At 47.8% G+C, this 17,075-nt stretch overlaps 2 protein-coding genes across 4 annotated transcripts in view; one reads left to right on the forward strand and one right to left on the reverse strand.

Moving 5' to 3' along the window:
- BCDIN3D (BCDIN3 domain containing RNA methyltransferase) overlaps positions 1-17,075 on the reverse strand; it is a 49,769-nt gene that overhangs the window by 9,164 nt on the left and 23,530 nt on the right. For 2 of the 3 annotated variants that reach the window (XR_010385351.1, XR_010385349.1), the window contains exon 5: positions 9,530-9,710. The gene's annotated coding sequence lies outside the window, so the exon portion shown is untranslated. Of the gene's footprint in view, positions 1-4,684; positions 4,798-9,529; positions 9,711-17,075 lie in introns of those variants that run through there. The other variant, XR_010385350.1, reaches the window with a different exon arrangement.
- On the forward strand, positions 853-17,063 carry KRT80 (keratin 80). The gene is made up of 9 exons (XM_026113931.2): positions 853-1,179; positions 4,747-4,961; positions 10,210-10,270; positions 11,275-11,370; positions 13,982-14,146; positions 14,651-14,776; positions 14,874-15,094; positions 15,483-15,538; positions 15,634-17,063. Exons 1-9 carry the CDS (start codon positions 853-855, stop codon positions 15,834-15,836), a joined length of 1,470 nt encoding a protein of 489 aa, XP_025969716.1. The 3' UTR covers positions 15,837-17,063.

Consider the following 17,075-nt stretch of genomic DNA (forward strand, 5'->3'; position numbering starts at 1 on the left):
TAAAAGACAGTGTTTTTCGTGTCTCCAGAGCTAGGTTTTAAAGGGCTTTTGGGAATGGGGTGTCAGAGACAGACACAGACACTTTTGAGATCCAGCTATAGGCCGTAAAACACTCAGTGCATCACAACTTTACGTGATGGCCGTGCGTGGTCAAAGGAAGACCATGAGTTCCTCTAATTACGATTAGCTTGAGACACTTTTCCAAACTCCTGCCCTTGGCAAATTCAGACTCCTGCTTTATGATTTTCTCAGTGAAACATTCCCCCTCCTCAAAAAAAACCAACCAAACAAACAACACAATTCCTTCCTGCAGACTTTAGCTGGTAACCCTGAGACAGGGCTGGGGACTGAATCCAGACTCCATGAGCCAAGTGCTCCTGCAGTAACCATGCTCAGAGCCTTCCTCCATGAGCCTGCTGCATCCCAGCTCCTTTGGTTGTTTTCTTCACCATTTAAGGATACGGAAAAGCAGCTGCTTGGGGCCCAGTGAATTACCTGGGAGTGATTTGTTTTTGCTGTGAGTGCCTATGCCCTCACCACACAAACAAGCTCCTGAAGAAAGGAGGGTACAGAGAGAGGAGGAAAAAAAATAAAAAGCCAACAGGTTGATCTGGATTACATCAACGGTTACACCCTCCTCCGTTTAATGAACATAGGAGAACAGGTGCTTGCAATTCATTAGGCAACCCACGAGCCAAGGAGACAGGAATTAAGCCGACCAAACTCCTCAGCGTGCCACTACTCTCCTTCCCTTTCAGGCAGCAGCAAGTAAACTTCATCTCTCTCTTTTTTTTTTTTTTTTTTTCCTCCTCTCCTTCCCTCGCCTAGAGCTGCGAGAGCCACAAGCTGAGCATGACTAACCCTTGCAAAGCATTCACCAGTGGTTCCCTCTCCTCCTGGGAGGTGTCAGGGAAGATGAGCAGAGGAAAAGCAGCTGGCACTTCCCCGGATCGCCAGGGCCACAGCAGTCCCACCAGGGTGGCAAGCGGCAGCTACGACTCCCTCAGCCTCCACGGAGGAGGCAGATACCGGCGCTCTTCTTACCCCTCTGTCTCCATCGATGGGAGGCTCCTGGTCCCCCTGCACCTGGATATCGACCCTGACTTCCAAGCCATCAGACAGCAGGAGAAGGAGGACATCAAGCTGCTCAACAACCAGTTCGTGTCCCTGATTGGGAAGGTAAGATGAGCACAAGCTGCTGAGGACCACGGTGCAGTGGGGGGGACAAAGATAGTGGTGGGGAAAACAGATTGTAAGCAGTCTCTCAGGAGACTTTTGAAGGCCTTAAGCTAATTGTTGCCAGGTTCTAAGTATTAGGGAAATTAACCAATTAGTTATTCCTTCAGTGTTATCTGCTTCAACAAGGGCCACTATCAGCACCAGGTGATGATGAGCTGCATCTGTGGTCAGCAGCATCAGGTAGCCAGTGCATCTCCTTTGCTGTGCTTGTCACCCAGCAGGTCCCTCAGGTGGGGGGACAGCACTGCCATGGGGGGACCCGGTCCTGCCTGAGCAGCCGAGGAAGGGAGCTGGACAGAGCAGGCCTTGGCACTCGCAGGGGACACAGGGCTGTTGAAACAGCCGTGAGCAGTGAAGCTGATTAAGGTGACTGCTCAGAGTCTTCTCGGGTTGCTAAAGGGAGATGGAAATGTGCCCCCGTGACTATGTAGAGGGCAAGGGAGATCCCCATACGCCCTCGCCTCCCTCCTTTGTACTTTTTATTTTGAGGGGTTGCAAACTTAGCCAAGAAAGTGTCGCTTTCATCTCTCAAGATCCATGAGAAGGCAGAAGGTTTTCTCAAAGCAAAACAATTCATCTAGCTGAGGCAGGTTTCTGCAAAGCCCTGATGCTCTGTAAACAGATGGTAATCTCCCAGGAGGATTGCTTCACTGCAGTCTACAGTACAGGCAGCCAGTGCCAAGCTTTGGATTTTTTTCGTTTAACTCTAGCTCTAAGAGCACCCGAATTCACACTGGGAAGGAGAAGGGCAGGGGGAACCATCTCTTGTAGCATCTACCCAGACTGAATAGTTGTGTGCCAACCACACCTACATCCGCAAGCCAGTGTGTGGCTGTGCCAAGGACCGACCCTGAACGGAAGAGCATGGCAGCCTCCACGCTGTGCTTTTCCAAGCACAGACCTTGGCAATATGCATTTGGAAAAGCACTAGTGTGCAAAGCACTACAAGAGGAGGTTTTGTTGTACATGCTGCAGGCCTGGTCCCTTGGCTATCCAGATCAGGGATAGGGACAGGGGAGACAGGACAAGACCACACAGCGACACAATACACCACTGTCACGTACGTGAGCCGGACCACATGCACTGGTCCATTCCGTGCAAATGGAGACGGAAGAAGTGACAGATGCAACAGGTCATCTGATAAACCCAACCTGGTGATCTGCTGCTAAGTGTGCACTGCAGGGCCTGATGGACAGAAGATACAAATGTTCCACCTTAGTTAGGTAGCTTTGAGTTTAGTACTAGCAGCTCCTGCCTTCAGCTGTAGCTTCAAGTGGTACCTCAGTCAAGTGGCAAATTCAGCCATCTGCCTCAGGCCAGAGGAAAGTAACGACACTTCCTGGTCACAGAGAACTTGTCTTTTTAACCAAGAATTCAGATGGCCTCAAGTCCGAGAGGCTAATTCCTCAGATAATTGACCACAATCACCTTAGGAGTTTGCTGCTGATGCATCTCCAGCAGGCTGTTCCAGATCTGCTAGTATTCCCTTTCCATTTGATCTAGGTACGTCCACGTGGCAGACAGGGAATAGCCAAGTGATGGAGCCTCCAATCTGAGACCTAACTTTAGCCTGAGCAGCACAGTAGGAGAGACCTTCAAAGACCAGACTTTGGTCATTTCTTCTGTATTCAGAAATGGTTCTCCAGGAAGTGAGGCCAGACTGGGGTGGTGGTTCTGCCACAAAGCTCAGGTTAAAAGACTTTCTAAGGAAGGATTTGTGCCAAAGAGGGAGCCTGTATAAGCAGCCAAGATATAAGCAAAACACCCCAGTGGTAGGGTGAAGGTTTGGGACCTGAAAAGAAACTGAAGAGGTGGAAAAAAAGTTGAGCAGCTAAAGACTAGGAGTAAGGTCAGGAACTGAGAGCTGACTTGATGGTCAGATGTGGACTGTGAACAAGGACCAAGAAGGGACTGTTCCCTACAGCCAGACCCACAGGCCAATCCCAACCCTGCTCACCACAGCCCTGCTGAGGGATGCTCCATGAGCAACCCCTAAGAGGCCTCAGATGGAGAAAACAAGAGGCCCAATTGGCTATTGGTAGCCCTGGAAACCACCTCCTCATGCCACATGCAATGCCCCTCTCTGACTCCACCGCAGCATCATCCTGTAGTTCTCAGCCCTATGCATGCACACACGCAGAGCATGTCACACTGTTTCTGAGCCAGGACAGAGCAGCCTGTCACCTGGCTGGACTACTGACTTGGTGTCAATGGACATACAGTAAATTGTCGGGAAAAAAGCAAGGATTAGGTCTCTAACAGTGAGACATGAGATCCTACCACTCATACCTCTTCTGCTAATAACTGACCATGAGTATCTGATCACTTTGCTCTGCTTGGCTGCTCTCTGCTTCCAGTTCCCTCTCTGTTCAGATGACAGCCTCTTTGGGAAAGATGCTCTCTCTCATCACATGTATCTGTATGGTGTTCAGCAGCTGGAAACTGTCATCTTTGGTTCCAGTTCATGGCTTCTGCTTATGAAGTTACACAGTCGAAGCTGAAGGCCAAGCAGAAGATGCAGGCCTGATAATACCTGCCCCCCCCCTACTCACACTGCACATGGTATAGGTAAAGCTGAATCTCTCCTTATGGAGCAGATGCACTTATATCAGGGTTGATTCATGTCCATAATAGAGTTCAGGCTTCTGGACAGCACTGAAGGTGACTGAAAGCTCATGAATTACCAGTTGAAACGTGACTTTGAGTTTGGTTTTGTTCAGAATAGTGACAGAGAGGTAGCAATTAAATAATTAATTGAAGTTAGCCAAGAGCTTTGAAGATGAAAAGCATTACCTGAGCAGTGAGCATTACTGCTAAGACTGAAATATTAGGAAAAGAATGCCAGATTTGAATGGTGGGTGGATGAAAGTGCATCAGACAGGCGCACACACTTGCACATGCATACACATACACACCACATATGCACACACAGACTCAGCAGAGTCTATAATTATTTTGCTTATTCTCTAGAATTCCCATAGTTCTTGCCCATGTTACTTTGCCACATAAACCAGAACTCTGATTCATTACACAAACTTCACCATGGTGTAATTCTACAGATTTGAGAAGAGTTATCCTTTTGTTTGTCCCACTCAAATGGTAAATCAGACTTCTATTCACCCTGGACATCTGAACATGACCTGTCATGGATTTTCAGCACTTATTTCTACTATTAGGAGACAAAGGGGACTAGCAGTAAACAGCTCTTATTTTTAGTGATTTAATAGAAGATGCTCATTCATTTTGATGTGAACATGCTCCATCAAAAAAACAAAAACAAAAACAAAAATCAATATGTAATGTGTAAAACCTTTAAGTCCCTATAACGCTCCATCCCAAGGACGGATCTTCAAGGGATTTCTAGTTCTTACCTGGAAATTTTAACCAATTCCAACAGCTTCTAGCTACTCCGAAGGTCTCCAGACAAGTATCTCTTGCACTGCAAGGGGTGGTCAGCTTTGGTTTTGGCTGTCACTGTTACTAATGTCTCTGAAACCTCTTCTGCAGGTCCAGTGCTTGGAGCAACAGAACAAGATCCTGACAACGAGGTGGAACTTCCTGAAGGATCAAGACAATTCCCATTCTGAGTCAGACATCAAGGACATCTATGACCAGTACATGAGTAAAATGAATCAAGAGATGAAGGCCCTCAGCTACGAGCGGGAAAATCTAGAGCTGGAGCTGACAAAGGTGCTGGATACCATGGATAACTTCCGAAGCAAGTAAGTGTCTAGCATAGCTGGATATACAAGGGGGAATGTATAGCCTGTTTGCAAGGTATCGGTTCAGCTGTATGGACAAGGAGCAGCAGGGGACTGATTTAACATGGACAGGCTGTTATTCCTAGGAACAAACTCGTAGTTTGGTGTGCATTGTACATTTAAGAAGTTGGCTCTCTAGCCTCTTCCTGCTTAAAGAGATAGAGATGAAGAGAAACGCATGGAAAGAGCAATACCAAAGAATGCAGTGCATCTGAGAGATGCCTCGGGCCAGAGAACAGCAGCTCTGGGGAATATTATCAGGAATGAGAGCCACTAAAACAAAGAATTATCTGTTCTCCACACTATTATCACAAAGTAGAACTTGCTACCAAAACCAGACAATTTTATGGGTCTAGGCTGCTTATTTTTAACAAACGTCCCTTCCTTTCGCCCCCCCACCCCACCCCACACAATTTCATGCAAAATTCTGTTTTGGACAAAATGTCAAACTACTACCCAGAAAACTTCTTGACAGGAAACTTTCAGGCAGCTGAAAGTTGAAGGGAGGACCAGCTGCTGAGTGCTTATCACTGCTTTGGCCAAGAGCTTTGAGCTCTTCTGATAAGAGCATTCAGAGATGTGCCACGGCTCATTCAATAGCACAATGCTTTTCTTTTAATTGGTGTCATTTGCATACCACACAGAGGAATCCACAATTAAATACTTTCCCTTACAGTTACACCCATCTGCCTACACAAGATCTCTGGAGCCTTCCATGTTGCTCTGTAGTGAAGACCTACATACTGGCACTGTCAAAACAGAAAAACAATGCTAAGGGCCTACTCCTCCACTGCCTTTGATTGACATCGCTGAAGCAATAGCCCAAACCTGTTCCTGATGTACAAAGCGATGCATAAATAACAACAGTGCCCTTCTCCAGGGAGTTTAGCCAAGGATCTTAAAGCTCTTTGCAGACATTGATTAAACAAGCTACTCAACATGTCTACAAATTAGGGGAAAGACCTGTAACTCCACTTTACAATGGATTAACTGAGACACAGCAGTTAAATGCCTTACTTAAGCTCATGGAGTGAGCCGGCAGCAGAGCAGGAATAGGTTCTTGGCCTTACGCTAAAATCGTTACACTCGGCTCCTTCCAGAAATGATGCGTTGATATACAGACACTTAGGACCCCCCAAATTCATGATGGTGGGTATCTGTCTATCCTTTACTGGGATGCTGATTTCACATCCCAAAACTTGGGATCACCGGAAAATTCCTTCAGACTCTTGCTCTGCTGACAGGTAGCACCTCTAAGCTTGGATCAAAACCACAATCTGGAAAGTGCCATATGCTCCCTGCCCTAAAGAGGTTAACACCTGATATCCCCCTCTGGAGTATTTGCTCTTCCTTGTACTTCCCCGAGGAACTCACTGCTCTGTGGCCCAGCAGTTATAAAGATTCTTTTTGCCTTATTCCATGACGGTCACCCCTATCTGCTCTCATAGTTTGTACTCAGCAATTGCCTCATTAATTGCCCAAATCTGGCACTTCATTTTTTAGCCTGATTTCTTAAGGACAAATGTACTTATGCAAATCAGCTGCGTGCCTCCCCCTAACTTTTGAAACTCTTGGACAGCTTCTACCTAGTTGGACAACGGGATAGACATCGTAAGGATGCTAAGTCCCTCAGAGCTCCAGAGAAGGCTGATGAGAGGAGTGAGACAGCCCTCCATCCAAAAACACACACACAGAGGATAAGACCACAGCACAGGCACAAGCACATTATTAGACAGCAGAGAAGGAAAACAGCCTCCGCTAATTACACTGCCCCCAGAACCACTTCTTTTTTTTCATTTGCCGAGTCTTCCCATTTTGCTTTCTCCTGTCTGCGAGCTGGAAGGCATAAGCCCTGCCGGGGTGACTTTAGCGGCAAACAAACAAAACCCACCCTGTCACTGGGCTGCTGTTAACACCCAAAGCCAGCGTGGGTGAATTTCTGTCTGTGACAGTGACAAGCCACCATGCTGCTCCCAGCAAGCAGTGATTCAGAGGCAGAGAATTGCTGCTCCTGCTGTGTCTTCCCCAGGCTGCGATCCAACCCCGGCCAAGCCCACGCTGGCATTGCCGAGTCCTGCAAGCCTCCTTCAAGAGGGCTTCCTCCTCCCCCCAGCCCTTCTGGAGCAAGGGGTCTGCCTAAACCCATGCAAGTTCTGTAGGCTTCCAACTCCTGTGGAGGTTTTCCCCCCCCCCCCCACCACGGGAAATTTTTTTTCAGAGGGGACCTAATAAGTCTCATCCCTGCTGGGACGCTCTAGATGCAACACGTAGTGCTCATGGTGACCACCCAGCTGGCTGCTGCCCAATAAGTCATGTATGTGAAAACTGCCTGTCAGAGAAATTAAGGCCCTACCGAGGGTCACTTTCTCCTCTGTCCAGGGATTGATTTCCACAAAGAGATGTAATTAGCTAGGCCACTTTCACTCCCTTCTCAGATTAGGTTGCCACTGACCAGTGGTTCCAAAGATACGAGATGACAGAGAAGGGAAGAGGGGAGTGGGGTGGAGGTTGACACAGGGTCTCCCAAGCCCCTTCAGGAAATCAAGCTAAAACACAATCCCTGAAACATGCCTGTGTAGGGATGAATGCCCAGAGGTGCACATCCGCACAAGCGTTCACTTGAGTTCCCCACATGTATGATTTGCACAAAGACCCATTTGAATGGGATGCAGGGAGCTTTTGCATGTGTTGACTACCCTGGGGTGGGATTGAGGGGATGCTGCAGGAAAAAAAAAGGAAAAAGGGAGTCTATAGCCTTTTGAGGACCATTTCTGAGATCCAGTGATTGTGATAGTAAGATCTTGTCACCTGAAATTTGGTCAGTCAACAACCCTCTACGACCAACCTCCGTAGTCTGTTTTCAGGTACTCCCTACCCCACTTACTTGCTCCACAAGAAAAAAGTTGACTTAATTCCATGCCACGAGGCTGAGATCCATCCCACCTCTGTGTTCACCCTGAAGTAGTCTTGAGGCACATCCAGAGAGGAACGTAGCCTGCCTGAGATTCAGTTCACCTCTGAACATGATGATTTTGCTTCACTGACTATGGAAGAAGCCCAAGGCTACCAGATGCCTGCCTTAAGTGCATGAAGTGAGATGGGATGGATTTATGCCTAAATGCATGACTGCATGTGGATTATCTCTAAGAAGATAAATGCTGTAATGTGTTTGTGGAATGCTCCATCCCCATGTGACTCATCTCCTGGCTGCCAGGTCTCTCCGGAGCCATGTGGTGAGCATGTTTGGCTGGCTAGGCCTGCTCCCTTTCAGGCAGGAGTGTTGTTTGTTCCATATGCAAGATTATGTCAGCGCCCTGCAATGCACAAAGCTGCTTCGGCAGGCTGGGACAGACTGGGATTGGGCTGAGATGCAAAAAGGATGAAGGAAAAGAGCGGCAGGCTATAATTAAGCTCAATGCACAGTTGCTGGCAGCAAGGCTAACATTCCAGCTAAAGAGCAGAAAAACTAGATGGGTAAATCTCTCGTTAGCTGCACTATCTGGCCTTATGAAAGCGGGCGAGAGAAGAGTTTAACAGACTGGGTTTCCAAGGGGTACCTTAGAAGTGCCTTACTGTAGTGCCGGGGAGTTGGATCCCTCTGTGCTCTCACTGTCCCCTCCATGGGGAAAGCTACAGCTCCAGGAAGCCATCTGAGATATTTCAGGTCAGCTCCTGGGCATGACTTACCTGCTTGCCCTGCAGTGCAGTCCTGGGCTGCATTCCTAGTCCCTTGTCCTCTTTCTGTCCCTAGGCTCTTCCCCCTGTTCAAGGGGCAGCTCCTCTTCTTGGTAAAAGTTTACACAACACTGAGGAAGGTCCTCGTGTTTAAGTGGAGTGATGAGGCGCCAGTCTGCCAAACACCAGGACACAGCTGCTGTTCCTGATTTTATTATCATCACTCTGTTATAAGATGCCATTTAGCTTTTACCTCATTCCCAAAAGTCTCAGCCTTACCCACACCAATTTGGCGACATTCATAAGCAGCACTGAAAGGCTCAATTCACAGCTAGGAAATGCTATGAGTATGTCAGGATAAGAGGAGCCTGAGGTATTGGGAAACAGCAAGGAAGCCATGACTCCCTGCCAAAGAGAGTGACCTGCTGTGGTCTCAGTGAAAGAGCCAGGGCTGCCACGTCATGCCTGGCAGCACAGTGGCAGATACCAAAAGCCCATCGTACAATGCTCCAGCATTCCTGGCCTGCTGCACAGCAAACAAACCAACCACTGTTGGTCACACACCAGGCCCAGAAGAGATCTGGTGGCTTCCTGGCTGGATACCTGCTTTCAGCGACGTCAGGGCTAGCCACACGCTTGCCCCAAGAGCCAGCACGGGCTGGCGTCTTCCCTAAGCTACCCCTCCTGTGCCTGCTGCTGGTTTTCAGGAAACGTGTTTGCCCCTGGACAAAATCTTTGCCATCCTGGTCCTGTCTTATCAAACCTGTTTTCAAACATCTGTGGGGTTGATTCCTCTACAGGATATTTAGCCATGAGGGCCCCACCCCATCCCATCTGTTTTTTTTTTTTGTTACCTTCTGCTCTGTGGGCTTTCTTTTCCATGAACTGCTTTGCTGTGTCTTGTGTTCTTTCACAAATCCATCTTACATTTAGGATAAGTTATGATGCCAGTCCAGCTTTTTCCAAATTTACACAAGCCAAAGCTTTCTCCCTTGAAACTGCTCACAGGCTCTGGAAATTAAATGCTGATGATACCTGAAAGAAACAGAAAAGGAGGGATTGGGGTGAAAATCTGGCAAAGCTTGGGACATGCAACTGGGTTTCACAGAGAATAACAATTTACCACACCCCACTTCTCAGTGCATGCTCTCTGCCTCTTTCTGTGGCAAATGTGAGGTAACTTGAGGTTGCTTAGCCCTCAAATTAAATTAAAATGAATATTAAAGTTGACTCTTGTTTACTCTGGGGTTCTTAAGACTGAAAGTGTGTGCATGATGTTACTACAGAGCAGCTGACGTGTGGTAACTTGTTATCTCTCTCGTTCAGGTGCCCATGCCCAAGAGATTTCTCTCCTGCTGTCTAGGGGAGAGTATATCTAGGGTCAGAGCCACCTACGAGGTGGTAAAAAGAAAAAAAAAAAAGAAAAGAGCAAAAAGCCAACATGCCAATGTTCCTTGAGACCAACAAGACAACCTTAAACGTTGCCCGTGGGTAGTCTCTGGGATTTCTTACTGCTTTTTTCCACTCTCTTTAGATACGAGGACGAAATTCGCCTCTGTAGTGGCATGGAGTATACCTTCACAGAGCTCAAAAAGGTCAGTGACAACAGGAGCTTTTCATCAGGACACCTGCAGAATGAACAGGCCCTACGCCAGCTCTGCAGCCATGAAATGGTTGGAGTAGCAGGATGGCCCAGGTCAGCCAAGACAGTCCAGGGTTAGCCAGGACCATGAGAATCCTTGTACCGCAGAGGTTTGGTGGGATAAAAGGTCTTGAGAAGGTCAGCGGAGTGGCAAACATGGTTCCAACTTCCAACAGGAGAAACATAAGTGAGTCTGGGCCACTCGTGGTTATGGAAAAGGGGGTCAGATTGTGCCTGTGCCCAACCACACCGCAATTGCACTGAGCAGACCTGACCCGGAGGGGTCGGTACCCCCGGGACCTCCAACTCCAAGGCCATACCTCTCCTCCTCACCACTTTTTTCTCCCAGGATGACTTCACAGGTTGGCAAAGGCTGGAAATTGATAAATGTGTTTGCCTTTGCTTCCTGTCACACCACCACACCCTGTTTAAACAGCAACCACATGCCGCCCCAGATGCAGCTGCATTTGAATAGCAGCTGAAACCGGCGGCTTTGTGCACTGCTTTTGCATTAAAAAAAATCCGAGGTGTAGGAATGCAAGGTATTATTAGACAGAGGAAACGTTCTCCACAAATAATCATTATAACTAATTGCATGTTTTCCCTGACACACTCATCAGCCAGTAAGGGCAGTTCTGGTGACTTCCGTGGACTGCATCAGAGTTTTCAATAACCCCTGCTTTTTGTGGTGAACAAAAGATGAGTGGGTATGGGCCAGCCCTGCCTGTTTCCTTCTCCACCCCATCTCATTTGAGACTTCCACCAAAGTACGCTCACCAAAAATACTGTGGAGGAGAAATGTCCACAAAGGAACCTCCCTACTGGCAGAGCAGGAGAGAATTTTCACAAGCACCCACCAATATACAGGAAGGAGGACACGCTGGTGAGGGGCAAAGTTGGAAAGACCTCTTGCCTCAGATCCAAACTGTTCATTAATACACTTTCCATCTCCTACAGGATTTAGATGTCAGCTCCTTGCACAGAACCGAGCTGGAGGTAAAACTGCATGGGCTACAAGACCTGATGGACTTGAAGAAAACCATCTACGAGCAGGTACAAATGCAATCGGGAGAGTTGCCCCAGCACACACACAAGCTGCCATTACAAAAGATGGCCTTTTTGAGGAAAGTTCCACTAAAAAGAGGGCTTTTTCCCAATTTAGACCAAAATGAGATCAGAACCCACCCCTTGTCCAGTCACATGGTGCTACACAGACACATCTATTCAGATCGATGGCTCAAGGCAGGGTCTCATCAGCTAACCCCCTTCCTTCAGCTGAACCCGCTCCGTTTTAAATTTGATCAGGATATTCTCCCTGCCCCACTGTCCCCGCAGGGAGCCTGTTTGGGGCTCTCCCCTCAAACAGGTAGAAGCCCCCACCTAACTTCCAGGGCAGAGCTCCTCACCCGCACTGGGACAGTGTCTGCCTTCAGATCAAGCCTTCCAGGCTGTGAGTACACTGGAGTTTATTCCATTCGGATTCAAAAGGGACGACTCGTAGCAAAACAGGACGAGCCACAGTGAACCTGAGCGAGGTGCTGGATGCCGTGTTTTAACAGGATCCAGCATACTCCATTTCCACCTATACAAGAAGTATACAATCAGATATGCTTTTACTAAAAGGAGAAGGATATGGAACCTGCAGCCTTTGAACAGACCCGAAGGGTAGTGTGCCTGTATCTGCTCAAACAAGGCGAGGTGATTCCAGCCACTTACTCAGAGCCTGTAAAATGCTACCAAGCAGGCTGAGCAGTGTTCTGCAAATAGTGATGATTTGTCTGAATTCTACCAATACAAACAATTAAAATGCTTCACAGGGGAACATTGTTATCTTTTGTGGGGAAACCGAAGCACAGAGAGGCAGAATGACCTGCATAGGAGTAGAGCTTGCCCTAGAACATATGCCCAGCCTGAGTCCAACCACTTGGCCTTACTTCTTCTGAAATGACTAATCCTGGTGCAAGGCAATTCACCGGGGAAGCTGGAAGTCAGATCCTGCTGTAAATCCATACTCAACACCTTCCACCCAGCCACCTCACTTAGGGTGTACCCTCCCTACCAGGGGCGCTGCTTGAATTGATTTGCTCCAGGTCCCACGCTGTTGCCCTTTGCAGCCGGCTGCACTTTTTACCCATCCTTCATGCAAAGAAATTATCCTCCATCTCTCCCCCTCTCTCTGCCCTCTCCTCCTTGTAGCTCGTTTTAACATTAGTCATTTTCCTGCTGGTACCTGTTGATTTGAACGCCATCAACATCTAGACACATGTATCCACTGGAGGGCAAATGAGGGAAACTTTGCTTGACAGTTTTGCTCACAGCATGTTGGTGTGAATCAGAAGAAAAGCCCAGCCTCAGTCCTCTTTTATGCCAACAGGAATATTAATAAAGCACCAGGCTCTGTTTTTTTTGCAGAGGATGCTCCAATATACAAAACATGCATGCATTTTCTCATATAGCTGTTACCTGCTTAAAGATTAACAAAAAGGCTTAAGTATCAAACACCAGTGGGAAAGAAATACATGGATAATCCTGCTCTTTGGTGGGTTTTTCTTCTGTTATTCATGAATAACCATCTCAGGGTGCCCATTGTTTCCCCAGTCAGGGAAAGGCAAGGCAAATAAGGTCTACAAATGCTTCTAAGAGATTAAAGCCATCAGCATAAAAGGGAAGAACAAAAGCATCAAGATGAAAGGTAAGAGCTGGGGAGAGATGTATGCTGCTCTCTTTCACACTAGTGTAAATCAGGAGCAACTACAGAGAAACCAATAGAGTGACACCCTTGCAGGAGCAGGCTGAAGCTGGAGGGAACGGCCAAGTGAACGCGCATACCACCCGTTCAGCGGCAAGGCCTCAAGTCGCGTCTTGCCTGCATACAAACCACTCAGGGGTGCAGTTTACAGGAATGGATTAAGGGCCCTCTTTAGGTTCACTGAGGGGAGTTTGCGTTCATCATTGTTTGACTCCTTTCTCTAAAACGGTGACCGAGTCAGCCATGAAAAGCAAATATTCCAGTCAGGAACTGCAGTTTTTGCGTGCATGTTCCTACTTCTCCTATGGTTGGATTGAGTTTCTCAAGCATTTGAGACCAGCTCTGGCAAGTGGAATAGGACTGCTAGTGACGGCTGGCGCAGAATGTGTTCATGGAAGGGTCCTGTTTCTGTCTCCTCTTAACTAGACGTAAAGTAGACTATGATGGAGCAAGGGGCAGCCGCAGCCTCCCTAAATACTGAAGCAGAGCTGGGCAGAGGCACCTTCCAGCACCACCAGCCTGTGGAACAATTCACTGCCCTATTCCTTCCCCAGAAGGGATCAACCCAGAATGGGAATGCTGATAGAGCAAAAAATTGAAGCCTGATCAACAGTCCAATAGACCTTCTTACGATGCAATACGAATACACCATTTTGCCAGGTTAATAACAGATTCTGCGAGAACCTGTATCCAAAGGTCCCAAAACAATACCCTAACCTGAGTCCAGATGGAGAAAAATACCACCAGCTTCACAATTTCAGAGACTGAAAGCCTATGAAGTCTCACCATCTCTCCACACTGCAGGAAGCAGCTTTGGCTAGCTAAGCACAGCGGATCTGCCAGGGTTCAGCTCTCTCCTGGACTGTAGCTTTGTTGAATATTTGGTATCTCAAACCCATTCTCTTTGCTATGCAGGAACTTGAGGAGCTGCTGACAGAAATTAAGGACATTTCTGTTGTCCTGGGAATTGACAACACATGCAAACTTGACCTCAGCAAAATTGTAGAAGAAGTAAGGGCCCAGTATGAAGCCCTTGCTCTCCAGAGCTGGGAGGAGGCTGAAGCACTCACCAGGAGAAAGGTATTTGTCTCCTTATCTGATTGATACTGGGGAGAGGCAGGGAGAGATCAACCTAGAAACTACAGGGATCAGCAAGACATGGAGGGACAGACTACACCTGGAAATAGAGGGAGGGACAGGGTGCTAGCCCAAATCAACTCCTCCTAATTCAGATGTTTAAATGAGGAGTTTCATTGCTCTAGGCTCTCTGCATTGTCAGTGGAGAAAGGCAAAGACATCTCCCAGTGACAACCCAGCTGACCAAAGATGCAAGTGACCTTCCACTGGTGCTAGATCCAAATAGAGCAGGAAGGGATGTGACGAAAACTAAGAGACTGTGTGCTCTGCACAAGGCACAGCCACAGCCAGAAGAGGATTTAAGAGCGAGCCCTAAATCCTTCAATACACCTGACTATTCCCCCCCACAGTGAGGTGTTTTTTCCTCAAGGGCAGTGGAAATCCTCACTGATTCCTTTGCTATGGCAGAGGAGCAGCAGATAATCCACTCTTCCCTCTCCCCTGCAGCTGAACGAAGGAAACACCCAGTCAGCCACCTACGGGGGTCACCTCCTTGACAGCCGACGGGAGATTGCAGACATGAACATACAGATCCAGAAGCTGAGGTCCTGCATTGTGTCCCAAAAGAGTCAGGTGTGTCCTGGGGTGGGTGACAAAACTCTAGCGCTCAGGACAGGTAAACTACAACACACATAACGCTTCCACCACTTTTCTTCCTTTGCAACAACAGTGCCTGTACTTGGAGGAGAACATCAGAGAGGCAGGGGAGCATGGCGAGACGGCCCTCAAGGATGCCAAAGCCAAGCTGGTCAGGCTAGAAGAAGCCCTACAGAAGAGCAAGGAGAATATGGCTCACCTTGTAAAAGACTACCAGGAGCTGATGAACATCAAGCTGGCCCTGGATGTGGAGATCCTCACTTATAGGAAGCTGATGGAAGGGGAGGAGAGCAGGTGAGCTGGGCTTCCTCACATCTGGACAGGAGAAGGGATGTATACAAACCACCTAGGAAGAAAGCAGACACCCCAAGCTTTGAGACTGGTATAGAAGGCTTGATCAAAGAAGGAGCAAACCCCAGCAGTCCCCATACAGCTCAGTCTAGCCTCTTACTCTGAAGTTTTCCTCGCTTCCCCAAATTGAAGGGTACCAGCACTCTCTAGAGGAGTGCTTTGCCCAGATGCTGTTGAGTTAGCCTTCACAACTTAACCATGCACTTGGCTCTACCCATATAACCCAGCTCAGGAGGACCTACCTCCAACTCTTTCTCTCTCTGGCACTGCATTGACCTTGCTACCTTCAAAGAATAACAGGCATCTTCACATTTTGTCCTTGTTTTCACAGCATGGAGTCACCAATACCCACCATCATCAGCACCATCCACTCCAGACCAAAGCACCGTAAGTGGTTTTATTCATGCAACTTGGTGGAGCAGAATGCAAAGGAAACACTTCTAATATTTCTAAGCTGTTCACTTTCCTCTCTCCCTCTGCAGCCTCCTCCAGTGCCTTCAGGGATTCCAAGGTGTTTGCGAGAGGAACAGGCAGCACCGACAGTGAGACAAACCCAAAGGGAGGCAGCGCAAAGGTGCTGCCCTCGAGAAGCCACAGCAACAGCTCAGCAACGCCTGAAGCAGATGCCTACATCAACGGCGCCCGGCCAAAGTGCAATTCCCTGTCCACCAAAGAATGCTCCTAGGAGACACAGAGCCCCACAGCATAAACCCAAGACACGTTGGCATCTGTAGCCAAATGAGGCCAAAGCACTTTCTCCTGAACTCAAGCCAACATCTGAGGGACAAAGGACCAGAATCTCTCTCTTAAGTTTGTCTTTACAACATCCCAGTTAACATCTGTTACCAGTTACAAGCAGAAGCCAACCCAGGATTTTAGAGCCTCTCCCATTCAGTATCTATACTAACTCCTGCTTCTGCTCTGGGTCTGTTTCCACGGAGAATTTGCATTCATAACCTTTGAGATCTATCTATAGAAAACTTGGCAAGAGGGGAAAGTATTACACAAGCTTTTAATATAGCAACCTGAAGCCATCAGCCCAGACATTTTACCAGTATTACAAAACCTTTCTCTCTGTTCTGTCTCAAGTCTGGGGTGTCTGTGAGAGATGTTCACTGAAGTGGCTTTCAGAGGAAGGCAGCATCGAGCTTTCCAAACTGAGCTGATGGAGAGACGCAGGTAAACAGCCTCAGCCAGATGAATTTGCAACATCTCTATTTGCATGTCTGGTGACAAACACTCTGGCTGTACTGGGGAATCCTTGGTGACTCCACAATATTCAATTAATTTTACTGCCATTTAGGTGGTCCGTCATTCCCTCCCAAGCCACCAAAGCTAGAAGTTGTTAAAACCTACCTTTTTATAAACCATATGTCTCTAGCAGAGAACATCTGTCTCACTTAATGGCACACCAAACTCCGCAAACAGCGGTGCTATGTCCTATGGGAACTGGTATATTCACTGGTTCTCATTTAACTACAATAAGCAGGACTTGTCTTTGTATTTATTGCACTTACATAGCAGCTCTTACCTTACCTGGCTAATCCCAGCCGACGTAGATCAGCAATGCCGCACCAAAGGCGCTAGAGACAGCTCTGTCCACACCAGCTGCAGTTTTGGCCTCAGTAGAGGCATTACCGTGTCCTTCTTGCACATACTAACATGACAGTGCGCTGCAGTATTTCTCTTTGAGGCCAGGCTCTGACCTCAGCCACTGCCCTACAAACCCACTTGACTTCACAGCTTGGCACGTATGAGGAGCTGTTAAGAGTCTCTTGGCGTATTTCTGTCGAGCGCATCACAGTATTTCCATGTTTCTGTAGAATAGCCAACTACTGTAGTGTCTATGTAACCAGTACACTAGCTCTCCAGTGTTATGGCCGTTATAATAAAGTATTGAGATGCACAGAAAGCCCAGAGTATT

This window comes from Dromaius novaehollandiae, chromosome 28, assembly GCF_036370855.1.
Source record: "Dromaius novaehollandiae isolate bDroNov1 chromosome 28, bDroNov1.hap1, whole genome shotgun sequence".
Classification (NCBI taxonomy): Eukaryota; Metazoa; Chordata; class Aves; order Casuariiformes; family Dromaiidae; genus Dromaius; species Dromaius novaehollandiae.

What these genes read in the sequence shown, in the direction of transcription:
- KRT80 (XM_026113931.2), top strand. Translation starts at nt 853, where the DNA reads ATGACTAACCCTTGCAAAGCATTCACCAGTGGTTCCCTCTCCTCCTGG. An exon ending in ATGGATAACTTCCGAAGCAA is followed by an intron (nt 4,962 to 10,209) that starts GTAAGTGTCTAG and finishes CACTCTCTTTAG; the next exon opens with ATACGAGGACGAAATTCGCC. An exon ending in CCACTCCAGACCAAAGCACC is followed by an intron (nt 15,539 to 15,633) that starts GTAAGTGGTTTT and finishes CTCCCTCTGCAG; the next exon opens with CCTCCTCCAGTGCCTTCAGG.